The 27052-nt window shown below is 43.5% G+C and overlaps 1 protein-coding gene across 3 annotated transcripts in view; it reads right to left on the reverse strand.

Annotated features, from left to right (window-relative positions):
- The window catches only part of DENND2C (DENN domain containing 2C), a 463255-nt gene that overhangs the window by 180801 nt on the left and 255402 nt on the right, over positions 1-27052 (reverse strand). For all 3 annotated transcript variants that reach the window (XM_069633399.1, XM_069633398.1, XM_069633396.1), the window contains exons 3-5: positions 20256-20404; positions 12573-12685; positions 3521-3691 (exon numbers count right to left, since the gene is read on the reverse strand). In XM_069633399.1, the coding sequence (XP_069489500.1) occupies positions 3521-3691; positions 12573-12685; positions 20256-20404 (433 nt within the window). The remainder of the gene's footprint in view (positions 1-3520; positions 3692-12572; positions 12686-20255; positions 20405-27052) is intronic.

Below are 27052 nucleotides of genomic sequence, written 5' to 3' on the forward strand. Positions count from 1 at the left end.
TGCATATACCCGTAGAGCCTGCAATTGTGCCTGTAGGCCTCAAGGAGTATAATCCAACAGTAGCAGGTCATCTGCATAGCATAGCCATGCCCGTGAATTACCGCCAAATCTTTCCGGGCACGCCTTTGGGGACTTCGAGGCTAAGTTAAGGGCTGCAAGATATACATTAAAAATGGTCGGATCCAATATGCATCTTTGCTTCACCCCTCTACAAGTTGGAATCCACTCAGTGACCCAAACTCCTCCATCCAGCCTGATTGTCACTTGAGTATGTATATGCCATTGTATGGGCATATATAGATGTCCAGATGGGACTTGCCTAGCAATGAGTTTGTTCCATCATCGCTCACAAATGATATTGTCAAAAGCTGCACTAAAATCGATGTATGCCGTGTGGATGTTTAGCCCATGCATGTTTCACGAGCGTGTCAAGTGTTAATAGGTTGTGGAGCATATTTGTTTTGGAGAGAGCGGCCGTTTGGTGAAATGGTAAAATGTTATTAACCTCAATCCAATCTCTTAGTTCGTTCAGCATTGCTCGTGCAAAGATTTTGGTGGCATGGCGAGCATTGCTAACAAACGGTAGTTCGCAGAGTCTTTGCTCCCCTTTTTGTGTATCGGAATAATGTTGCTGTCTGCCCAAGATTTTGGGAGGACACCCTTAAGACCTCTGTCCACAAGTAGACAGTGTAGCACCTTGCCCATAGAAAAGGGTCCATTTTAATTAGTGCATTGCAGGTACCATCAGGCCCTGCTGCCCGAGCCAAGTGCAGGGACTTAAAAATGAGCACTAAATCAAAAACTGTCATTTTAAAGTGTCAAGCAGTATTAGCACCAAGTGTAAGGCCAATATATGGATTCCAATCCGCACTAGCAACACTTGTCACTAATGCAGGGCCATTTTTGGCAGAGTTAATCAAGCCCCAACACTAATCATTTTTTTTCATTTAGAACTTCATGCCGGACACATCCAATTCCTAAGAACTGTAATGACAGGTGGTATTATTATCCGAATTGTACTCAATTTATCAAGCTCAGAAGGATGAATAGCTAGGTTCTCCATGCCATGGGATTCAAACTTGAGAAGTGCAGGTTTCCCCCATGTGAGAAGCGAGCTGCTAAACCTGTGGCTTACCTACTCATGAGATGTCCACCCTTCCCCTATTTACACCTACCTTTTGGGGTAAGGTTACCTCTTCCCATTGTGCCCCTGCTAGCTCAGTAAAAGGTTGCCGCTCAGAATGGAGCCCTCAACACAGAAGCACCCATGCATACAGTACTAGTTAACTCTTGCCAATCTGATCTGCAGACAGCATTGCATATCTGTGCAAAACTCAAGATGCAACACGAGAATAGGTCGTCAGAAACCTACTGAACTGCAAACCGTGCATGCAGCAAGATAACCTGGTCTCATAGTCAGGCTTCCCCACTTGTCCAAACTATGTGACCCCGGGAAATCGCTCAACCTAATTTCCATTGATTGTCAAAACCGGGATCACTTAGAAGTGGTTTTGCGAAGTGTGTGCTGCACAAAAAGTCTGGTACCCAGTGATTTCAGTGCTGGAAACAAACACTGTTGGAGAAACAATATTTATTTCAGCCACTTTGCAGCACCATGCCCACATATATTCATATATATTGCTCTATATAAAACAATAATATTGATCATTTATGTAGGGCACGCCACAGGCTTTGCATTATTTCTTTTCAGACATGGTTCTGGTGAAATACGTCATTGGCTGCAATGTTTTGTGGGCAAGTGCACTTGACTGGGGCTCAGGCTTTGACTGTGTAAGGAGTGTGCCAGCTCGTTTGTGAGTGGGGCAGTAGAGAGTGATTGGACATGAGCCTGCCTCACATCGCTTGAGTCCTTCGTCCCCCTCTCCCACTATCCAGGACATTAGTGTGACAGACCCCTGCTTTCGCTTTTGCCTGTTGGCGGATGAGGGAAAGCTCTGCTAGGCCTTTGGAATGCTTGCAGCTCAGCTCTGCAGCTGCTCACCCCGTCCGCTACTCAGACAGCAAGGCATGAGCCAACTCAAGTTTACTAATTTCATCAGCCTCAAAAGGATGAAATGCTTTTCTGGAAAATCCAGGATACACATATTCCCGTGACTGACAGCTTTCACACAACTCTGCAACAGGTGCAGCAAGCAACTGAGGTGGCCTAGAATTTATATATAAATGTCCTACCGACTAATGGAATAGTGAATAATAACAGTTGGTAAAGGGACAGGAAACTGAAACAAAACCAAAAGGTGAAGTATGCAAGGGTTTTAATCATAACCCCTATCATTGCTCGGGTAGCCTTCCATACCGTAATGTATTATCCTGCCTGTACCATTACAGGCAGATACCAGCCATGCACAAATGATTCTTGATCTTGTCACCAAAAGGAGCTGTCCAATATAAATGGCTAAGCCACAGGCCATCTGCACAAGAACACAAGCAATCCCAGGCATGCTTCGGCCTTGTCGTCTAGCACGACGATGCTATGTTAGGCCGTCCCAAGCAATACCAGTGCTTACATTGATTCAAAGACTTCTATCCATCCCTTGTTTCAGATTGACTTCCTGAAAGACAGCATGCATTCTCAGACGTGTCTCCCTCGCTTGCTACACCAAGGAAAGCAAGCTTCTCCCCAATGATAAGATTCAACAAGGTTGAGACATGCCTGAGGTAGCGTGAGTTCCTTTGTAGAGGGGACTCAACCTAGCAGCTATGACTCGACTGTCCCCATTGGTGGCAGGACCAAGACTGGTATGCAAACGGCAGGCCCTCTTCTGTAATGGAACAGACCAAGCAAAATAACTATCATAGGGAAAGTTGCCCATGGCAATGCCATGGGTTATGATTTATGCAAAACCTTAAATCCATGACTTTTTAGTTTGGGTGGAAAGTGGAGGGTCAATAAAACGCCAGGCCTACGCAGTCTGTTGCCCACAGCTAAGTGCCTGTGATGCCACTCTGTGATGTGATGCCACACCCTGTGATCTCTCTTCCCATGACGTCACTGGAGTCAAAAGTTGCACCAGAAATGTCATTCCCCCCAACCTCTGGTAAGTTCAAAAGTTGGCACCCCCGAATGTGAATGTTAATAAAAAATATCCTTCATTTTTGTAGCTAAAAGTAAAAAGCAGAGTTTGGCAGCCTCCAGCTCATGGGCAGTGTTAGCATTGTTAGCATGTGCTCCTTTGTATTATCTGTTGATATTAAACCTCAGTGTTCACCACGTCTGGTCTCATGGGCACTGATGGGAAGGCGGGCAGTGACACACAGAGGTGAATGCACTGAAGTGGGCTCTTTGCAAAAGTCACAGCTCCCCGCAGGCAACCTCATGTCCAGGGAGAGCACCCCCTGAATACTTTAGGGAGCAAATGAGGACGTCTGACACACATGATTCAAATAAAGAAGAAATGCCATGAATGTTAATCTGTCTATTAAATGACTTGCTACGCCTCGGTACCTCTTCCCCGGTATGCCTTCTGTATGAGTTAATAGAATAGGTAGAAATACTTACCCTGGGCAACTTTTTCCGGTTCTTCAGCGCTGTGTCTCCACCTCTAAACACCTTCCACTCTGTTAATGTCACGGGAAGTGTCGCATCCTTTGTCATCTTTTTATGCAGATACATTTTTGTGTTCTTCAGCTCTAAAGTTTGCCGTCGAAGAAAATTGGGTTTAGATGGGAGCTGTTAAAAAAACAAAGAATAAAGCAGCCCTGAAGTTAGTAGCAAACGAACATGGTTTTTTACATTAATAACCAGAATTATCTACAATGTTTATGTAAGATGATTTTTATATAAAAACCAACTCGTTTTGAGTGTAGAAACGTATTGCTGCGATAGTATATTAATACATCTAAAAAGAGTAAATATTCACAGAGATCTGGTCCCAGCCTGTTACCACTCTGTGTGCAGTAAAAGAGAAAAGTAGAAATGAAAACAACGCTAACTCCCTGAAATGTGTTGAAGATTATTATTCAAAACAGAGAAATTATTAAAACAGCTCAGCCAGATTCCGACTTTCGAAGTGAATTGGTTGCTTTACCATGAGCATTCATCTGGAGGTAAACCCTCCACTTTATCTCCAAATATGGTCGGTTTTATCACAACATAATTATCTCTCACAGTAAATCCAATGATTTCCACTTTGCAGTCTCCTGACTCCAAAAATGGGAAATGACATCGCCATAACACCACTTGTGATCCCGCGGTAGATTCATGGCAACAACTGATGGTAACGGTAATAGAGTCTTGCAGTAATGCCCACAGAATAACTCGTACTGAAGCCCCAAGAACTGCTATTTATTGCTCCAGACTAATGTCGTTGTTTAGCACACATAATTTAGCTTATGTAGACATCCATCCAAAATTCGCCCTGTGCACATTTGGTCTGTTCCGTGAAGCCTCTTTCTTTGAACTCTGAAAGGATGCACATACAACAAAATGGCTCCCTTGTATAGAGAACCGTCTACTAATCTTGCTCAGATATCATTGTTATTATGATGTGATTTATTGAGCGCGGAACTAGCTTTGAGAAGCAACGGAGCGCTTTACAGAGGTATACTACATTACAGATGCATAACGGACCACTTTTCAGAGGTAACAAGAGAACCAATATAAGTGGTGTGGGGGTAGGATACAGAGGGGCACAGAGGAGGGGTACAGCTGTAGAGACTCCTTCAAGAGGTGGGTCCTCAGTTCTGTTCTGAATTGTAGGAGCGTCGGGGCGAGTCGGATGCTGACAGGGAAAAGGTTCCATAGTCTTGGGGTGTAAGCAGAGAAGGCTTGTTTTCTGCATAATAGATAATAAATGCAGGAAGCAATGTTTTCTGAAAGGTTGATGTCTCCGTTTCTGCAATTTGGCCTTTTTTCTCCAAACCTGAGATTGTATTATTTAGGCACTTCCATTTTCCACTACAATCCCCCTTTCAAATGTTCCTTAAAACAGCTGCTTGCCCGCCACAGTGTCTTCCCTAGTCACTGAACCCATATGTCAGCATTCCTGGCACACCTGCGCCAGAGCTGTTATTTCTGGCCTACGCCACTACAAAAGGCAATGGTCAAATTCTTAAAGATTTATTTGGCGTAAATATGGTGATGCACCCTATTCAGAAATAGCATTTAAATCTGTACATCATGGTTGCGCAGATTCAAATGGTCATTTTCACACCTTTACACATTTGTGCAAATCGGGGGGCATTATTTTAAAGTGCATCCCGAATTCACAAAAGGTTTCTGCTTTAAAATACACAGAAAACAAACAGCCTTATTCATGGAATTATTTGCGCCGAAAACGCAGATTTGCCTGCCTTTCTGCCCAAAAAAACCTGTTTGAAGTATGGGGTTTTCGGGCAGAAAGACGCGCAAATCTGCGTTTTCAGCGCAAATAATTCCATGAATCAGGCTGAAAGTCTTTCCTGTGCAAGGTGATGCATAGCATTGCAAGGTAATTCCTATCCCGGTGTAAAGTGGAAACACGCCCTATGAGGGCTGCTGTCCCACTTGCCTTTCTAACCCTCCAACAGGACTGTAGAGGCTTATTGATCTTTGTAGCATTTCACAGCGACCGGCACTTAAAGGATGCTCACAGCACCCACCTGGCCGATGGGGGCCAATAATATATTTAAGGGGTTTGGCCAGTACATCTTCTGCGCTGCTATAGAGCCCCCCCATTCCCTCAAACCTTCGAGCAGGTTACCTTTTGAGAACGAGGGGGTTTGCACATTTCTAAAGTGAAAGCAAATGAAAAAAGTGCTTCTTTCATTTGCGTTCATTGTTGGAATCTGCCCAGAAGTCTTGCCTTTTTCCATTGGATATTAATGGATGTTTTTAACCTACTGAATCTTGAGTGCTTCCCTCATATTTCTTCATTCTCTTCTATCTGGCATGCAGTATCGCTCATCAGAAGAACTCGGAAGTGATGTCCTTTCTACACTCTAATGTGTGCACTTCTAGTGCACTAGAGGGAATACAGGCCAGTTTCTCTGCCTCCCCTTGCTCTGAAGCCTGTGGCCCAGTCAGCACAATGCGGCATCTGTATGTTCAGGGCCCTGAAACATCTGCTTTCGCCCTCATGTTCTCAGCTGCCTATGAAGTAAGCCAGAGTCTAACGTGGGTGGTCTCGCCGTCATGGGGTTGGCTCCCTACGCCTGCACCTCTTTCATCTAACATTTCCTGAAGAAGTTACTGCTCGTTTGATGAAGATTGAAGCCTCACTTGTCTTTCCTCTTAGTAAGATGCTTTTTCATGCTGCTTAGCCAGAGGATCGGTATATGTGTGGCAGATAGCAAATAATCATGGGACAAAAGTAAGACACAATATTCTAACCCAAAGAAGCGCTATACTACCACTTCTGCACTCCAGGTGTCTCAACCAACCAATTGGGGAAAGGGCACAAGAACTATCTCGGTAGTTAGCCATGGTATCCATCCAAGCACTGTCGCTAGACAGTTAGATAGATGGACAGATAGAAAAGCAGACAGACATGCTTGAAGCCAGCCACTGTTTGCCAATTTGACACAGTAGATCAGGCTATTAGGGGATTGTTTTCCTTATCTCTATCTATCTACCGATCTCTTGGCACATGCGTACCATGGCACCCTTTCCATTTAGCAGCTTGCTGTAAGGGTACACTAGGACTCATTAAGAACTTGGATATCCGAGGTGTCACAGCCACACATGGCCCAACTCATACACTGATGCAGATCCAATGTGTTAAAGTTCTCATGCACTGCACCCTTCCCTTTCCACCTTTCCACCCTACACACGGCTCATGTCGTACCGTACACGTCCCTTCTCTACCCCCATAGACTTCACCCTTGCCTACAGTGTATGGCCATCATTGTAACTATTCTACTTCCTCGCAGGCTATGAAGGACTGGCACCCCACCCTTTGCATGCACACAATGGTATTTGACTTTTGGAGTGCTGCTGTGTGGCCTTGAACTAGGGTTTGCACTGTGATGCAATGGTACAGGTTGCTGTTTACTGCACGACTGAACACATAGCCATCACAAAAACTCTTTTGATTGTCCTGCGGGGAAATAAAAAGTAGAAGCATGAAGGTAGGTCACTTGGCTTGGTAGGTGCTACAGTTTGGACCGGTCTTTGAGATCACAAGAGTGGCACTAATGGTTCGCGAGAGACCCAAAACCCTCTTGCTCAGTCATTTGCCTGCCAGAAGAACATGATGAGGCTATGATGACTCTGCCACCTGACTCCGCCTGTTACATCCTCTGTCCCCATTGAGCAATCCCCATGGGCATATGATATCCAGTCAAATGCCCCATGTGAAAAGGCTCCTCCAGGATGTGTGCTGACTTCCTCAAGCCCCCCAAGCCAATATATGTAATCCTCTAAGGATGTCTGTGTACCAGATAAACCCCTCAGCCTCTCTCCTAAATTTCTGGTGCAATTAAGTTCTCAGACCACGATGATGTGAGAGATATCACAACCATTTCCCCCTCAAAATTATTCTTATGTTCCCAAAATGCTTGTTTTTAAGCAAAGTGGCCAGCAGCCCTGATAGCAGCTAATGACCCCCTGCCCCTTTTTCAATGGGGTATTTCGTAAAAGTACAGTAGGAATGCACCAGATGGCTATTGTCCATGCTTCAATGGTAACCTCCTATCAGAACATTATTTAAATGGCTATTCTAGGTTTTGATACTGTGCCCTGTTCAGTAAACCAATTGTACATTTATTATTATGACTAAAATATATACTGGAAGTGAATATTAAAAATGAATATTGTAAAATTTCATAAAGAGCCAGTTTGCAATGTTAGTACAATTGAATAATTTATTTTGTTTAACCCAAGCACCTTCCACAGAACCAATAAATGTCCTACTCAACTTCCCCCACATGGACAATGTGCCGTAACTGTGATGGCAAAATTCATGCATGACACTTGCACTGACATTTTATGCCTCCAAATAACAGGCTGGTCCCCACATCGGCGAATGCCTCTGTCGCAGCTGCTCTCATTCCCCTTTTAACAATGCCCCTACCCCCACTCCAAGATAGCTATGTTTGTTCTGGTCACGCTGTTGTCAGCAACATATCGTATTTGTATTTTATTTATTTGTAAAGCGCGCCAGGCCCACAGGCATCAGGGTGCATAATCTTGTAGAACAAAGTTACGATTACATACAATAACGAGAGATCTGGGCACAACCTATTTACATGAGCATATAGATATGAACCAAATTGACAATATGACAACATAAGTTAAATACAGGGCAAAATATACAAAGAGACAATAATGCAATATGATCTCTAACTCAAAGTTAGGGATAGCAGGCCTAGTCGTAGTGGCTAAATCAAATGTTTTGTGCGAAGAGCCATGGTTTGATTTTATTCTTGAAAGATTGGAAGGAAGGCTCAGTTCTGATGGCATTAGGGAGGGAGTTCCAAAGCTTGGTGGCCAGGACAGTCCCCCAAAAATGTACTCCTGTATTGGAGCTAGTTTTAAAAGCTTACTGTGCTGGTGCTGTCATTCCGTATTTGTGGAATGGCAGTATTTTCATTCCTGCTCTTAGAAGAAGTGACGCCACTGCCGTCAATATTAAAGTTTGATCACCTTGTAAGATTCTTGTCATTTTAGGAATTTTGAAGACAGGTGGGATTATCTCATTGGAACAAACACGTTTCAGAAAGAAGCCGTCCATCATGGACAGCTGTTTGGCTCTGAATATGCTTCTGGAGAAGTGCAATCTGTAAACAATCTCTCCATTGCGTGGTGCACATTGAGACTATTTGATAGTCTTTGGCTCCGTGGATCGCAGTAACCTACAGTATACATTTTCAAAATGGGGAATTCTGCAGTCCCTTGTGCACTTGTTGTGCTTTCAAGTTCAGCTGAATGGATGTCACTAACAGAATAAAGATGGCTAATGACTTTAGGAAAGTCTGCTAGATTGTCGTCAACATACACAAGTTTATTGCTTTCAGTAGGATCTTTCCTTGTGAGTCTTGAAGGGCCGATCACTACAAATTCTTTCCTTTGCTGATGTCACCATCCTATTAGACCAGTCCAAGCTGGACATGCAACTGTTACTAAAAAACAATGGCTATAGAACATAATCTTAAAATAAACATGAATAAGACAAACACATTAACATTCTCAACCAAAAAGATAATAAAGAAATCATTTGTTTTATAAATTGAACAAATCTAGAAGCCCTCCCTGAATATTTGTGTCTTGGAAATCTTATAAAAAAGCAGAAGTAATGCAAGCAATGGCAAACTGTCTGGCATTCATTCACCTCTGATGTAGTCATCGGGCAAGAAGCATAATCTCATTGAAAACAACGTACAAACAAAATACTCCCTCTGCCTTCCTTTACAGAAAAGAGTGGTCTGTTTCCATTAAAGATGTTTCATAAGAATCTGCAGTAAGGAAAGTAAGACCTGAAAATCTTTCCCCAACATAAGCGACCACGATATAAGGTATCCTCCTAGAACTGCGGTGGATAAGTCTAATCGAAAAAGGACTTCCAGCACATTTATTTTTTTGCCATTCAGTATTGGAAGCCAAGTCACATACACTGTTATGATTATTAACAAACAGTAACTGCTGGAAAAAAGATGAGACACCAATTTATGGAGAGGGTGCATCACGCCCCTGGTAACTTGAAGATGACTATTATTTACTTTACTTTATTCATTTGTATAGCGCACCATTAAACCTGTGGGCATGAGGGTGTGACAAATATTCATAAAGATCTTACATGGAATAACAGGGATTAGGCGATGTGAACACTGTTATTTGAATAGCAGTGTCTTGATTCCTTTTCTGGATGTTGCTATAGAATTGACATCTCTAAGGCCTGGGGGATATCATTCCATGCCTTAGGTGCTGCCATTTAAAACACACTTTAGCAACTAGTGTAAGGTTACATTTGGGAATTTGTAGCTGGTTTGAATTATTTAATTATTTGACTTATTCGACCTCAACATTCTGATGTTGGATTTTTTTGTCAGTGTTTCTGTTAAATAATGCGAACCAGATCCCATAAGACATTTGTGGGTGATGGTTAGTAGCTGAAATTGGATCCTAGCAGCAATGGGAAGCCAATGCAGACCCCGTCTGGCCTCCGAGACATGGTCTCTCTTTTTTAGGCCAGCAATAGTCCTAACCATAGTGTTTGTGTCTGCAAGCGAGAGATATCAGATTTGGCTGCTCCCACTAGTAGACTAATACAATGGTAGATATTTGACCCAACAATGGCTGTAGCAATAGTCTCCCGAATAGTTTGGTACATGAAGGGTCTTAGTTGGGCCAGCAGTTTGATATGATAGGCTGTAGAGGACATCAGGCTCCCTATGTGTGCCTTCATGTTTAGATTCTGGTCTAAGACAACCCCCAGCGTCTTCACCTTCTTTTCTGTTTCTATGACACACCCAGCTATTATAAAGTGTTTGTAGCTATTTTCAAGTTTGTTCGTTTTATTATTTATGCCTATTACCATTAACTCAGTTTTTTCTTTGTTTAGTGCCAGCCCGTTTTCCATCATCCACCATTGGATGATTTCATAGTTCTCATGTAACCCTTTTTCGTCCTCCTTGTGTTGGCCTGGCATAGGAATGGCACATTGGGTGTCATCAGCAAAGTTGGTGAACCCTATGTTCTTTTTTTCCAACAGGTGGAAAAAAGGCACTGTAAATATGTTGTATAATGATGGTTATAGGCATGCACCCTGTGGCACAAGACACTTAAGACTTATGGGGGTAGCTTCCGCATCCCCATTCCATCCATACTCTACAGCTCCGTCTGCTCATAAATGACTCAACCCATAGGGCTGCATTATCAGAGAATCTCACCACCTCCCTTAATCTGGCGACCAGTTTGCCATGGGCCACCAGATCAAAGGCGGCAGACAGATCCAACAACATCAGTGCCACCATCTGCCCTTCATCTATATGCTGCAATATTTGTGATTTTAAGTCCAATAAGGCCGACTCTTTACTATGTCCCTGTCTGAAGCCTGATAGCCATTTATTCAGAATGTCGTTCTCCTTCAAAAACATTGATAGTTGTAAGTAGGCCACACAGTCTAAAATCTTTAACAGAAACAGTGTATTTGTAATTGGGCGATAGTTAAGGGCTGTCTGCAGACAGATACCAGGCTTTTTGATCAGTGGAGTGATCCACGCATTCTTTAAATCATCCGGAACACGATTTCCGCAAATTAAGTATTTACAAATTTAAAGAGCGCGCCTATGAACTGTGGAGTGCATTCCTTAATTACCATGGCTGGGAATGGGTCACCCTTGCAGTTAGTAGGTTTCAGATTGGTGATAATTTCCGTCAGTTCAGTTTCTGGTTGTTGTCTGGCCACATCTATCAAGAGTTTTATCTGTTAAGAGATGGGTTTGAATATTTACTTCAATATTCCTTCTAATTGTATCGATTTTCCTATTATTGCATCTTGAATCATATTACCCCATGCATCATTCTTTTAAATAGTGTCTGCGTTAACCTTACAACAGCTTTTCCAACTCTTTGGAAGTTCTTTAGAGCTGTACTGGGCTTAGTAATCCTGTCATTATAAAAATTCGTTTTTGCTACAATCACTGCTTGCCTGAACTCTTTAGTTGCGGTCCGGAGTCCCTCCTTCTCCGATGCACTTTGTGTCAGTTTCCATGAGTTGGAATGTTTTTGTTTAGTAGCTTTTGCTTTTGTAATTCAGCCGAAAACCATGGGTTATTTTTTCTCTCCAACACTTGCTTAGATTTCAAAGGGGCAAGTGAGTTGGTAGCTTCCTGCATCATCTGTTTGTAGTTACCTGACATCTCATCTGAGCTAGTAAGCTTCATAATATTTTCGGATAGTGGGGTTAGCCAGGTTTCTAGTGCTTTGTCTGTTAGCCTTTTTAGGTTTCTAGCCATTAAAACTGCCTTTCCTTCTGTTTTTGGTTTAATTATACCTAAAGAATTATTGCACAACAGTTTAAAAGTGATGTTAGGGTCCAGAGTAATGGAATTCGGTTTAAACAAGATTTTGATTGCATCAAAGACCGCAACAGATTGGAGGGCATTATTCTAGCAGTAAAAGTTAATTTAGCCATTTAATGGAAGTACACTACCATGAAATGGAAAGTTTTTTTTACATTAGAATTGGGGAAGTTCTGTCTAAAGAATTTCAAGGGGCACGGTATAAAACTGCTTACCAACAGATAAGTAGCCAATTATACAGTGAGGGCATAGCGCATAACTTGTTGCATGCATTATTTTCTGTCCTGGACTTTTTTGAGAGTGAAAGACCAATCCTAAATCTTTATTTTTAAATTAAAATGTACGACTATGTAACACAGCCTTAGTATCAATAAATAATGTTTCAACTAACTTTATTTATAATACATTGCAGGGGGGTTCAAGTTTTCAATTCTGAGATGTATAGTATTAAAAGTTAGGGGGTTATCAAGGTTTTAATAATATTTCTTCTGTTTTTGTATAGTTTTCAGTGGCAACCTTTCATCAAATAAAAAGAAATGGTTTGAAAAGCGGCAAAGGCAAGATGTGTTTATGAAAAGCCTCTGTGTGCTTTTGGAGATCGAGCTTCTTACCTTAAGCGTCTTGATCGTGTACCTTGGCGGCGGCAGCTTCCACGTTGATGGAACTCTCCACAAAGGTAACGGAGAGATTTTGATGTCTTCATACGGATTCTCTTTTGGGGGATCTTCAAAATGAATAAAGAGATGCAATGTTGCTGTCATTTTATGTGCCTAAGAGATCATTTTTATGACACTCTACAGTAAAGAACCTAAAAGCCCATTGCTTTTGTCCACTGGAATATTTATCATAGAATATATTTGTATTGAAGACTACAGCTTGTATAACATAGAAAAACCACTAAACAAATAAATATAATCCCTAGATCATCAAGTTGCAAACGAAGCCCTCAATATGGGTGGGCTGTAGCCTTAATATTTTGACCTTCCCCTATCCCGCAATGCCCCACTGAGCCCCCCGTTCCCTCTGATCCCAATTCCAGTGGTACGACAATGCAGCAAATGTATATTAATAGGGCCTAGATTGCAGTCCTGAATTCTGCTGCTAATCTAACAATACATCAGCATAGCTTTGCGGTAGGGAGCGTGTCAGCTCTATCCTCTCTGTTCAAATGGTCCATTGGAATCAAACAGCCAATGGATAGTATAGATGTTCCCCTTAATAATGGACTTCTGTTTGGCACTAATTGTTTGGTCTTTAAAAATTCCAAAATATGCAGTACAAAAAGCGAAAGCATTGCAGCAAAAATATTTAACATAGATCTGAGCTTTTTGAGATGCCAAAAGGAAAAATACCGTCTGGTTTTCTTAATGGCCAATAGTGCAAAAATATCACCATTGAATATTGTTATGTGTAGATTTGTTCACATATTTATTCACTTTGGCTATCCTAAAACATGAACTGTATTGCATTATTCAGTATGTCGATTAAGCTAGTGCCCCGTTTAAAGACCACTTTCAACATTGTTGAGGAAACTGAGTGGCTGGCACTCTGTCCGGGTGACATTAAAGGCACCATTGTGGTGAAATCTGACTACTCAAAGAAATTATAAATTACTCACCGTAGTGACTAATGTACTCCTAGTCCATAGTCCCCTTTCCTCGATACTGCATGGGCATCCCTTGCTAAAGACGCGAACAGAACCTTTTTCACACAAAAAAGCCTTTCCCCTTTAAATGTTGTTTTGCTTGGAGGCGTGGTGGAGGCGTGGTACCAGGAGCATGCGCTCCCCTGACCCTGCCCTCCAGCACAAAACCCCATTCCCCTTTTACGCATCTGCCAGATTGATCTAAGCCTAACCACGTTCTTACTAGGAGGGAGGAAGGAGGGTCACATGGAGGAAAGGGGACTATCGACTAGGAGTACGTTAGTCACTACGGTGAGTAACTTATAATTACTCCTACGTCCTGGGAGGAGAGATGTCTTTAGACTTAAGAGAACGCGTTTTTTAGCACTGCTTGCCGGAAAGCCACATCGAGCATGCACTGCTGTCCAAACAATAGTGCTTACACAAGGTGAAAGGTGTAGCCCAAGTAGCCGCCTTGCTGATAGTCTGCCAGGGCACATGCCTTTGGAGAGCCACATCTGTAACATTTGCCTTAACTGCATGGGCATGGAGATTTGCTGGCAATTCTTTGTTCTGAAGTTTGTAGCTCTCCTGAATGGCAGCCGCCACCAACCTTGATATAGAGGCTTCGGAGGCCTGACAACCTGGTTTCAAAACTACAAATGTGACAAACAATGCATCTGATTTCTAAAAACCCTTAGTCCTGTCCAGATAGAGCCTCAACGTACTTCTCATGTCTAAACAATGTAGGGCCTCTTCTGCCTTCGACTCCGGTTCAGAAAGAATTTCGGTTGCACCATCTCCCCGTTGAGATGGAAGAAAGACACCACCTTTGGCAAGCACGAAGGATGGGTGCATAGCAAAACCATGTTCCGATGGAAGGTGGTATATATCACCGATGCCACCAGGGCCTGTATCTCACTGACCCTGCATGCTGATGTGTGCCCCACTAGGAGGGCAGTCTTAATTGTGACCAGTCTAATGTCCATTGATGCCAATGGCTCGAACGGTTTATGCGCTACTGCCCCCAGCACCACATTGTAGTCCCAGACCAGATGTGAACGATGGACAGGGGGGGTACAACCTTGTTAAACCTGTATGTTGCCTCTTGACCACCTGGCTAGATGTAGAGAAAGACATACTGTTTGAGTTCCTATATGCTCTGATGGCAGCCAGGTAAATCCGGCACGTGTCGACCTGCACCCCCGATTCCACTAGGTGAGCTGAGAATGATAGCACTTGATTAAGTGTGTAACACACAGGATCTCCTTGTCCTTCACCCATTAACAAAACCCGGTCCATTTGCTCTTGTGCTGACCCCTAGTGGAGTCACTCCTTCCCCTTTCAATAATCTGTAGATTCTTCTGGGACAAAGGCAGGTGCTGCAGAGTTACATTTTCAGTAATCGGGCCACTAGACCTAGCTTCTCTGGAGCTGGGTGTACCACGCCCCCCTACTGCGTGAGGAGGGGAGGTCCCCGGACCAGCAGAGGGATGAGACCCTGTGTTGCTAGCCTCACAAGCTGCGAGTACCATGGTCTGGCTGGCCACCGCAAAGTAATCAGAATGAGCCTGACGCCCACGCCGCCATGGCATTGCAGATGACTCTGTGTATCAGCGGGGTTGGAGGGAACGCATATGTCCACAGGCAGTCCCACTGCTGGTGTAGCACATCTCCCAGCGATTCTCTGCTCCAGCCCACCCGGGAGGCAAACTGGTGCCACCTTTTGTGTTTTCCATGGCAAATAGGCCTAACCTTGGAAGGCCCCACCTCTGAAAGATCTCTGACAGGACCTGCAGGCATAACTGGACTCGCAGTTGAACACACCCAGCTTGCTGAGCCTGTCCACTTACAGAATGGACTCCTCGGCAGGTGGATCACAGACAGGTGGATATTGTGCTTTAATGCCTACTCCCACACCTGGATGGCCCACATGCACAGGGCTGGTGACCTGGTGGCCCTCTGCTTGTTGATGTAGTACATGCAGGTGGAGCTGTCTGTCTGAATGCAGACCAGACTGTCCAGTGGCAGGAATGCCCATAGAAATAGCTAAATTGCCAGCAACTCGAGGAGGTTGATGTGGCTGGCCTTGTCCTTGTCCGACCATAGCCCGTGTACTTAGTGGTCTCCCAGGGTAGTACTCCACTCCTTCAGCGAGGAGTTGCTAGTGATCGTCCGAACTGGCTTGGCTGGAGAAAATTAATGTCAACCGAAAGGTTCTCCTCCTGCCTCCACCACTCCAAATCCTGGTGGAGAGACTCTGGGATGGATACGGTTGCTGCCTGGGAGTCTGTGTCCTGGTTCCATGAGGCCACTAGGTGCAGCTGTATACTCCTCATCCTGAGCCTTGTATGTGGAATAGCTAGCAGGCACGCTGCCATGATACCCAGCAAGTGCTGGATCCACCAGGCTGTGGTTGTCGTTCTGCTGAGAAAGTGGCCAGAAGCTGGCCTCAGCACCCAAATCCTCTCTGTTGTATGGAAAATCGTTTGCCACCTTTTATCCCACAGCAGTGCAAGGAAGACCAGTGTCTGGGTGGGCTGCAGCTGCGGCTTGCTCTGGTCGATGAAGAACCCCTGCTCGTACAAGATGTCTATAACCCTGAGCACCATATCCTGTAGAGCACCTGGAGAACCCTCCCCCACATACCGGACCAACCAGTCATCCAGGTATGGATAAACATGGTGGCCCTCTGAACTGAGGACAGCCGCCACCGAGTTCATCAGCTTAGTGAATATCGGAGGGGCTGTGTTCAACCTGAACGGGAATACTCTGTATTGAAAGTGGCGGCCATCACAATGAAATGGAGGAAGGCCCAGTGAGGCTGCCAGATAGGGATGTGAAGATGAGCACTTTTTTAGGTCCAGAGAGCATGTCCAGTCTCGCCCACATAGTGACTCTGCAATCAGAGCTGGCGTAACTATCTTTAACTTTTGGAGGGGTAGATAAAGATTTAGGAAGGACAGATCGAAGACCACTCACAGGCAAGCATGGTTCTTCTTCTGTAATGCAAAAATTCACAAATAAAATCCTGATCCTCTCTGCGAGGGCAGAACTTGCTCCACTGCACCACTCTATATGAGCGCTAAGATTTCCGCAGGAGAGTTGGTATCCTGATCTGAGGGAGATGCAGGGAGACAGGGGGAGCCAGGGGAAGAGGAAGACGGAACCGTGTGTGACCACTGACCTGATCCACGGATCCGTGAAATAAGTTTGCCAGGACTGAATGTGGAGAGCAAGCCTGGCCCCCACTGGAGAAGTGTGGACGTTGAGGCACACTTCATTGCTTCTTCCTGTCCAAGGCGGGTGCTGAGAAGGGGCACTGGTACAAGCCCTTGTTTGAGGTCCTTTGCTGTTTACGCCTGCCCAGGCTTGGGGACCTGTCCGGTTGCCATGTCCTGCATTCCTGGAAGCCCCGGAAGCCCCGAACGTCTGCCCCCTGTGCATCCTTTCCTGGACCTGCCAGTAAGATTTCACGTCTGGTTTAGCAAGGATGACCAGAGAGTTGGCGGTTTGCAAGCTTGTCTTTTTCTTTTTTCAATTCTTCATCTTTTGAAGAATGAAATAAATCCCCTCTTTCGAAGGGTAGATTCAGAATGCGTTCCTGGACATCTGGGTTGAATTTGGTGGCCCTCATCCAAGCTGACCGCCGCATATCACTGGCAATGCAGATGGCTCTACATGCTGTATCTATGTGGGCCACGATGGACTCCATGATGTCCTGTGCTACTAGCTTATCCTTGACTAATCGGGCTTGAAAGCTGCCTGCTTGTGTACCATCAGATCCAGAAGGAACGCTGCAATCTCCCTCCAAAGCATTTGATTAGCTGCCACCAGCATAGCATCCACGTTTGCCTGTCTGAGGTGAAGCCCTGCGTAAGAGTACATCTTTTTACCGGTTCCATGAGTTAATATCCCTGCAGAAATATTGCAATACAAAAATATCGCCTTATTTTTGCGGCAATATTGACCCATGGACCCTGCGGGGGACACCCCCACAACCCCAGCATTATTTTAAAATGTGCAGATGACACCCCGCAAACCACACTCCCACAAAATATCCTCCCCAAAAATATCACCTATGGCGAGACAAACGGCCAAATGCACGGCAATTTTTTTGGTGGGGATATTTTGTAGGGATACCCTTTTTACCATAGACATCCAAAGTCGTGGAAGAAGTGGAGGCCTGCGGTTTGGCAAACATGGATGCTGCCGCTATGACAGAGGAATGCTGGTGGACTAGCAGCAGGGCGTCCCCCTCCGCCTGCCTGTATTTAGCATCCAGGCGCTTGTTGGTGGGCTGCGTCGAGTCGGGCTTAACTCAGCCCTTTTTGGCTAGTGTCTCTACGTCCTTTTGCAAAGGAATGCCTGACCTGCTGGATGCTCTGATGGTCAGCACCTCTGCAAGGACCTCTGCCTCGGACTGCTCCTTTTGTGGCTGTGGCTGGCAGAAACGCAGATACTCTGCCTGGCCTGCAAGCCTGTCATGGAAGGCCCGAGCTGAAGTTGAGCTATCGGGGTCGTCCTCCTTATCCGTGTCCACCTGGTCCATAGCCCCTGAGTCCCTGGGCATTCCGTAATCCATGCTGTCCCCAGGCGGGGCCGCTGGCAGCATCTCCGGGACCTGTGGCATGGGAGGTGGTGGAGACTGTACCAGGGTGGTGGGCTGCACCGGTGCTGGAGCTGGCACAGGCAGCACTGGTGTCTGAGGGGGTAGAGTGAATACCATGGCCAAGGGCTACAAAAGAACAGGTGCAGGCTGAGGTAGTACCAGGGCCAGAGGATGAGGCAGAGCCAGCAGAATAATTTCCTTAATAATGCCCTTCGAAATGCCTGCCATTTGTAGAGACTTCATCAGCGACATATATTTGTCTCCTCTCATGCCGGAGAAGCATGGACCAGAGCCACAGGTGCTGCAGGGGTTACTGCGGCGGTAGGCTGAGCTCTGCCCGTGCCATACCTGAACTATGTATAACTCACCTTGTGTAATGCATCGACAAAGAGGGAACCGGGTAGGCTGTATACCACGGCATATGGGGCGTATGCATGGGTGACCATTCCACCCGTGGAGCAAATTCTTATATGGGTGCTGGAGGTGTGCCCCCCTGATACCCTTCTGGCTGGGAAGGGCGTGCCTCCATGTGTGGCACCATTTTGTGAGTCGGTGCCGCAATTTTGTCTTAGACTGGCAACCATGGGAACCGCTTGTCCGTCGAAGCACTTGCACGTGCCTCCACCTGTATGCCCTCTGGCGCAGGTTTGGGCCCTTTCTTCACTTCAGGTGTGGGCCTGGGAAACTTGCCGTCCTCAGGCAAAGTCCTAGTAGTGCTCCTGAATCTAGGCACCCCCACGGGCCTAAGCCCGGTATCAGAGCACAGCCCCTCAGGATTTTTCCCGGTACTAGAGCCCTTGTGCCCCTCAGTCGTTGGCTCGGGAGGATCCTTGGATCCCTCGGTCGGTAGATCGGTAGCTCTAGGAGCCTTGGTGCCTTCACTGGGAATAGGATCTGAGCAACCCCTCTCACACGGGGTCTTCCCAGGGAAGAAAACGAGCATACTTACCTTGGGCCTTGTTTTCTTGGGCACGTACTCCTTGAGGTGTTCGGGCGAAGACCTGCAGAAGAGCTGCCTCCACCTCACAAGCGGGTTCTTTAGTGATCAAGGTGTTAGCAGGTTGCACGCTGAACAGTCCTCCCAGCCGTGATCCTCCATAAGGCACTGCAAGCAGAGCACGTGTGGGTCTGATGCCTGAAAGTACCCGTCGCACGAGGGGCACCTACTGAAGCCCGCCTTGGCCGACATGCGCCACGGAGGGAGAGGCAGCGGAGGCCAGTGTAGAAAATTGGTGGAATTCAAAAATTAACAGTCAAAAGAGATTAATGGGACACTGGATCCCAGGGGAAGGTCAAACGCGTGAAATTAGAGGAAAAAGGCTGCAACCACCAGCGCAGGTGAAGCAGGACCGCTCCCATCACTGTGGAAAAGAGCACTGACGTGTGGTGCCAGAGGCAGAGTCAGGGCAGCAAATGCACCTGGTACCACGCCTCCGCACGCAGCTACATTTAAAGGGGAAATGGTGTTTTGTGTGAAAAAGGTTATGTTCCCGTCCTTAGCAAGGGGCTTCCATGCAGTGTGGAGGAATGGGGGGATAGGGCGTAGGAGTATGTCTGCAAAACACCAAAAGCAAACAAAGATAACCCTCGAAGGGTTTCCTATCTTATTCAAGTATCAGAGTAGAAATACGTCATTCTTACATATAAAATATGAAATTGAATATTGTTTGAATACTTGTTTAGCCTTTCACCCTTCCAAGATTAATACACTGCGCATGAAAACATTGGCGGTCATTTTCGGTTCTATGAACATGTAAAGTATTGTAGCAGTCGATATATCGAAACAAGCGATTATTAGCCTTATTGATAATACAAATAACAATATTTTTGAGACCATACATGGTCAGGAAAATGAGCAAAGCAGTTGTGCAGAACAAATATTAAAACCTTCGTCCTGCCCCAAAACAAAGTTATCTGACAGACGTCAGACTCATTAAAAATAATTTGGTCATAGACTATTTCTACTAGGAATGTAAGTTACATTTAAATGATCTTGCACCTACAATCTAGGGCCCTGGATCCATTAATGAAATGACTGTACACAATGCAAATACATACACATGATGTCCTCGTATATGTTGTCCTCTGATAAGGTGTGATAAAGTGCAGATCTTGAGATTCTGTTGGCTTCTTCAGGGGGCGTTTGATGATTTGTTTGTGCTAGAAAGCACCGATAGGCCTGAACATCTTCAAACTCAAAGGATTTCCTAAAAAACATGTTTACATACCATCAGAAAGAATATGAGGGCAGCACGTGTTTATACCAGGTTGTTGCGTGCAGTGAGTCACCAGCATCAAGAGCAACAACAACTCCCGTTTACAAGCTCAATACATATTGTTTCACACATCTCACAAAACGCACTTATAAATTAACATCCATCCCGTGACATCATCCGGTGTCCCAGCCAATATGAAGCTCTGCATAGTGATCTTACTTCCTAGTATGGGCCCAGATTGTCAGCCCCTGATGCCACAATTTTATCTCTCTCACCTACCCAGCCCCTTCGTTTTTCAGCCCCAACAGGTACCCACTCTCCCCCAACTACCCCCACTGACCACCACAGCCTGCTGATCCCCACTTACATGGCTCATGCCACTGCAGCCTGCCCACCATGGCACTCTCATGGCCACCATGGGACTTGAGAAGGTACTATGGGTAGTTTACCTTTGCATACCCTTGACAGTCATTATGTTTTTCACTTTAAGCCTCTTTGCCATTTCAGAACTACGCAGCAAAGCTATCCTGGCATTGGACAACCTGCTCAGCCCCTGGACAGCATATCTTAGTCCCACGGGGGTTACTGGCAGGCAGAGCACTCCCACCGCAGAGGGTATTGCTTAAATAGTGATGTCTTGCTAATCTACAGTTGCCGACCATAGTCAATCTGCCCAGAAATCGTGTTGCACATATACAATAAACTGGCCGCACAATTTACAAGGCGAGAGAAAAGAGGAAGTGATGGGTAGCAGGGCATTTGAACAACAAAATAACACAAGAAACATAATATGTCACTGTGTGTGACTGCAATATTGCGCAAAATGAAACAGCTCTTATCTAAGTCACACATATGGGAATACAACCATTATTGAGGCCCTCAGCTACCTTACCACATACCCAGGGCGTTGTAACAATACTGGCATAGGATCTTTACCTTGTAAGAACAGACTACTATGCACTTGGGAAAGATTGATTCACAGCATTAACATTCAGGCAGAAGTCTTGATTATGTCTCCCCAAGAGAAAAGTAATTTCACAGTTCACTAGACGTATGAATTGCCTCCATAAGACAACCCCTAATTAAACAAGCACTGCAGGGAATTGTACAGAAGGATGAGCTCTACTTTTGAAATGATTTTTAATTTGGTTCAGATGAGGCAGTGAGTCTGGTGTCGACATTTACTGCTGGACCATGAACGGTTGGTTGTGTAGACCTTGACCTTCATTCATGGATTCAGGAAAACATGTATCTGTATTGTTTGTTGGATTTGTCTAAATAATTATTTGGGTTATGAGCACTTCTACATTCGTGTGTATCAATTAATTCTGGTTACCCTTTGTATATGATTTTGCATTAGGTCTTTTATTATTTTTTGGATAGTTAAAATTCTTTACCTTGAGTTTAGTTTTCTTATTTGTTTTAATTAGTGTTGTATTGAATTTATCCTGCAGTGTCCTTTAAAATAGCCTTTAATTCGTTCAAGTGTCAGTATTAGACACATTAATTCTATGCTTTTTAGATTGTCAGTTTTAATTTGGTAATTTGTTTTTATGTATTTACTATGTGTTGAATATTTGTATAAAAATGTATATTGTAAAGTTGAAATATCAGCTAAACAATAAAAAGATTGTCAGTTACCTGTAGAGACTGTCACATGCCTAGCTCACACTCCATCTACAGATGTATGGGGCTGATTTACAAAACAATTGTGTAACGTGCACTTACAACAGAAATAGCTTAGGTTCTATTTACACTATTTGTTTTGAGTTTAGTAAATGTAGTCTTACGTGCGCTACTTATTTATCTTAGTAAATCATCCCCATATGTATTTTGTTTATTCTTGTAATAAAGTGTTCAATATTTTATTTACATATACCACATCCTGCTTTCCCTCTTCGCCTATGAATCTTTAAGTGATGAATGAGATGTAGCTGTGTTCTTATGTTATTTTGAGTAGTTGACAGCAACTTGGGTTTTCTGCCATATGGGAACTCACAAATATAACCTTTGCAATCCTGCACCCTATTATGAAAATTAACCACGATAAGCTACACAATAGTAGGAACCAAAACGTATCTTTAAAGAGATACTCTGAGTCTTGTGCAGAAGGACAGGCTGCACATTTCACTGCACATTTCACACTTGGCAACATTGAGCATGCTTACTGTCAGACATGGTTGCTTAATATTTGTTAAATAAGCTCCCTGTTTATTTCCAGAAAGAGTGGTGGATACACCTGTCTTCTACCACGAGATAGAACGTATGCAAAATGTATACAAGACCTTAAGTTGGCTAAGGAGCTCTAAAGGAGGGAGACATAAGAAAATGCAAGAGAGCATTATCGCAAAAGACAGGAATACAGAGTCACTGGGTGAGCTTTTGGTTCTTACCTCACCTATTTTTATGTTTGTTCTATTTATTTCACTCATACAAGCCCTGCATGCATAAAGTTTGAGGCAGGCGTTCTGCACCATGATGCTCAGGCATATTTTGTACCTTTCCATTTTCCATTGGCTCCTGGCACAGTACACAGACCATGACAGTTATAATTCTGTTGGTTAATAAATGTTGCAATTGAAGAATCAAATAATGTTTATGCCAAATATTAATAGGATCTCAGCTCTTGTGATTTCAACATTTTACAAAATTGATAGATACCATAAGTATATTATTGATTTTTATTAACATATTTTGGTCAGACTATAATATTGACACCAATGGAATGTATATTTAAGAAAATCAACAATATATGACTTAATCAAGTTTGCAAATCATTATTACATCAGGTTTTTTTAAATTTCAGAACTCAAGGGTATTTGAAAATGTGGATCACGGAAAATGTGTCTACTTATCTATGATGAATAACAAGTTAAATTGTTGTGCTAACCTGACATTTAAACAACCATGCATAGGCCGTGCCTGTGCCTGCTAAAGTGTCAATGTAAAGAAACAAATAATAAGAGGAATAAATGCTAATATGGACAGCTAACAAAATGTGGGATTTATTACGTTATTATTCCTGATATTATATTACACCTCAATGAGAAAATATATGTTGATATGTTCAATTGTAATATTTGATTTTTCCTGCAACTTATTTCCCTTTATTTATCCTTGTTTTGTCTCTAAACGTGAACAGCACAGATGTTTTGTACCACAGACGTTGTTTTAGTGAATGAATACAGATAAATTGCAGAACTTAAATATATGGATGAAAATATGCTGTTTGAGGGATAAAGTGAGACTTCTGCATTCATAGTGAAACAATGTGATGTTCTTACACAATATTAAAATAAATTTTGTTACAATAAACTGAAAATCTACAAAATTATTCGATTTTAAGATTTTTATCATCTTGCCATGGAGGCAGAAACCTATGAATCAAACACCCTGAAATCAATTTCAGGAAGATTTCATTTTTAATGCAAATCAATTTCAACAGTGAAAGAACATTTATTTATTTAAAATGTAGCAAAACAAAGCAATGTTTTATTGAAGGACACCGACATTTGAGAAAGTGGACTGGGCCCTTGCATGAAAGGCCTGCAGTTTACCATGCCAATGATGATATAAGATTTGTCTAAGAGGTTATGTATTTAGTAGAATATTGAATGTGTGCAGCAAACTTAATTACACCAGATGCATAATGTTTGATATAGACAAGGCTCCTACTATCTACATTTCTATAGAATTGATCCAATTTTACAATAAGAGGTTTCCAGATGTGGACTTAGGATCTTCAGAGAAAAGTTCTTGATTTGTTTGTTGGGACTCGAATGGCAGAAATGCAAGAGAAACTGCAAATCAGGGGCCATCTGCAAACTGTAAAATACACCCATGTTGGAGGATTGACAGCAATAATCAATTACCCATTACTTATATCACTAGTATGGGATAATAGGAGGCAGATTCAAATAACTGGGCCAATGCTAGAAGAGAGACAGAGTACCAAATGACACCCAGACACCGTTGGGAGTAGAACAAGAATACGTGAGTGCTTAAAAGAAAACAATTGGGAGAGAAACGTTTCATATTTTAAGCATGTCGATTGGATTCAGTTTTGCCCCTACAAATCTGTGGAGGAGGGCATTCCTGACTGGATTGGGATTACATTTGTAATGGGTGGGAGCATCATAATTATGGGGGACAAAAAAGGTTGATAGTGGCAGTTTGCAATTGAGAGGAAGTTTGAATTTCATAGATACAACCCCAGTGCTGGCTTAGTGTTGGTTCAGGTGATTACAGGCCTGCATGAAGGACAGAGCTGTATTAAAAAAGGAAAGAGCTAAGTTAGAACGTTTCTCGTGTGGTGTGGCAGTTAGACGCAGTAAATGTTAATAAGCATCTTCCCCAGCGGATTACCTTGGTTGTAGTTTGAGGACATGTTGATCCCAATGGTGTAATTCTTAATCAAGGGAGATTCATTGTTTTTTAGTAATAGTGTGTATTTGTGCCTGGGAGCTTGTGAGTAATTAATGGAGAGTTTAAGTATGTTAGCGGCTGACAGTGCATTTGTGTGGTGTGGTTGTTATGTGGGTATTTAGTTGTAGCTGGCTTCAAATCTGATGGCACGTTTTTGAATGGATCTCAAAGCCTGTACGCTAGAGTGTTCGAGACTCTCAAATAGAAAAATGGAAGTGATCAAGTAGGAGGAGAATGAAAACCTGTCTATGGGTTGGGAAAAGGTCCTCTGGAGGAATTGGAATCAGTTTACTAAGAGGTTGGTGGTGCTGAAAAAGAGCAATTGATTTTCTAGGTATACTAATATACAAATTAGTACCTTAAGTCCTGAGGAAAAAAAGGCAGATAACACACGACAACAAACATTAACTAATCAAATGTCCATAAAATCATCATCTAATAGGATAGCTCAGTAAGAGCAACATTCCAATGCATGAAAAACAGGCAGGATGAGTAAAATTGAGGGTCATATTACAAAACTTGTTGAGGATCTTGAAATGAACATCAAAACTTCAAGAACGCTAAGAACAGTATGGGGAAGGTACAGAGGTGAAAAGAGAGATAATAGGCTGGTGTTTTCTTATTCCCACATAGGTTTGGGATTTACAAACTAGGCTCCTGACCATATGTTGTCTTCTGATTCCTGGCCCAACAAGTCTGTATTACTTCTTCTTGTCTTTCAAAAAAGCAAATATGCCATTTCTGTGGAATCACAATAACACTGCAATATTTCTCAAGCAATTCAATCTTAAACATATGTTTTCTATTTATCTATCATCATAAAGGAGACTGGCACTGTAAATGGGGATCCTAGGTTAATTTTAGTTGTGATTGGAAGTTCCATAAATTGGAAGCTGATCCACTCCTCTGATAAAATCATGTTGTTGACAAACGTGTTTCAGAAAGGCAGGATCCATTCAGTTACACTTTAAGCCTACTGCTGAGTTGCACATTATTCAAGCTTGGTTGTACATGTTGGGAAAACGATAATTCAGTGTGCCCTCCATGCTGCAACTCTTTTCATATTCATTTTTGCAAATTATGATTAACTGTTTGACAATATTAATTAGGCACAAACACTTACGGAATTAAACTGTTGCATGACACCTGACAAAGCAAATGGAAACAGACAGACGGTCAGAAACCCAACATGAACAGAAATTGTTTTAGACTGCTCTGAAACATTATAAAGCTGGTGTGTTGAATTAATGCATATGGAAGACTATTCCAAAGTAAAAGGCCTTCTCAGCTAAATCCCCATCTGTTCAGATTAAAACATTTAGATTGGGCACCACTAGCAAGAAGGTCGGCAAGAGACCTTGAGAGACAATAGCTTTCAGGTTTGCAGGCCAGGTACTTAAAAGCATCACCTGACAGTGATTTAAGGAATAAGTAAGTGATATTGAAATAAAACCTTGCTTTCTTCAACTGCCGACCAGTGGACAGATTTTCTCAGAGGCAAAATGGCGTCACAAGATCTGAAGTACATTTAGCAAAAAAGCCAGAGCCCCGGCCAACAGACCATTACAATAATCCAGATAAGTATTAACAAGGGTACCCACAACTAGGGCTCTAGCCTCTTTGGGATGAAGTCAGAGATCATATTCTGCTGTGCAGGTGGGAAAACACTGCCCTGACCACTAGCTGCCCTTCTGAGGACATGGCCTGGTTACTATCCACCAATAGCCTAGATTTTAAACCCATCAGTTCAAGTTGACAGAGCAAAAGGGATGTGAGACTCCTGTAACTTCTGACAATGTGATAGAAAGATTTTAAAGTGCATGGTGGTGAAAGCTGCAGCAAGACCGAGATTAACTAGGAGGCGGACATCCTATGCATCAAACTTCAACAAAAATATTGGGTGTCATTCTGAATCGGCCGGTTTGGTAAAAAAGTGCTGGTATTCATGGATACCAGCACTTTACCAGACCAGACGATTCCGGGTTTGCTGGTGGGGTACCTGGGTTACCTCCAGAGAAAAGGTGGAGGTAAGCCAGGCACACTCCCGGCAAAAAAACATTATTACCAGAACCAGCAAGTCCTATGGGATTCCATTAATGGGGGTTAACACAGTCCCTCTGACACCCGTAATCCGGCGGCAATGCCGCCGGACAGGGTGCCGGAAACTAACATTTGCCGGTATCCTGGCAGCTCTACCACCAGGATACTGGCATA

The sequence above is a fragment of the Ambystoma mexicanum genome, chromosome 13 (genome assembly GCF_040938575.1).
Source record: "Ambystoma mexicanum isolate Mex_15411 chromosome 13, UKY_AmexF1_1, whole genome shotgun sequence".
NCBI classification, from domain to species: domain Eukaryota; kingdom Metazoa; phylum Chordata; class Amphibia; order Caudata; family Ambystomatidae; genus Ambystoma; species Ambystoma mexicanum.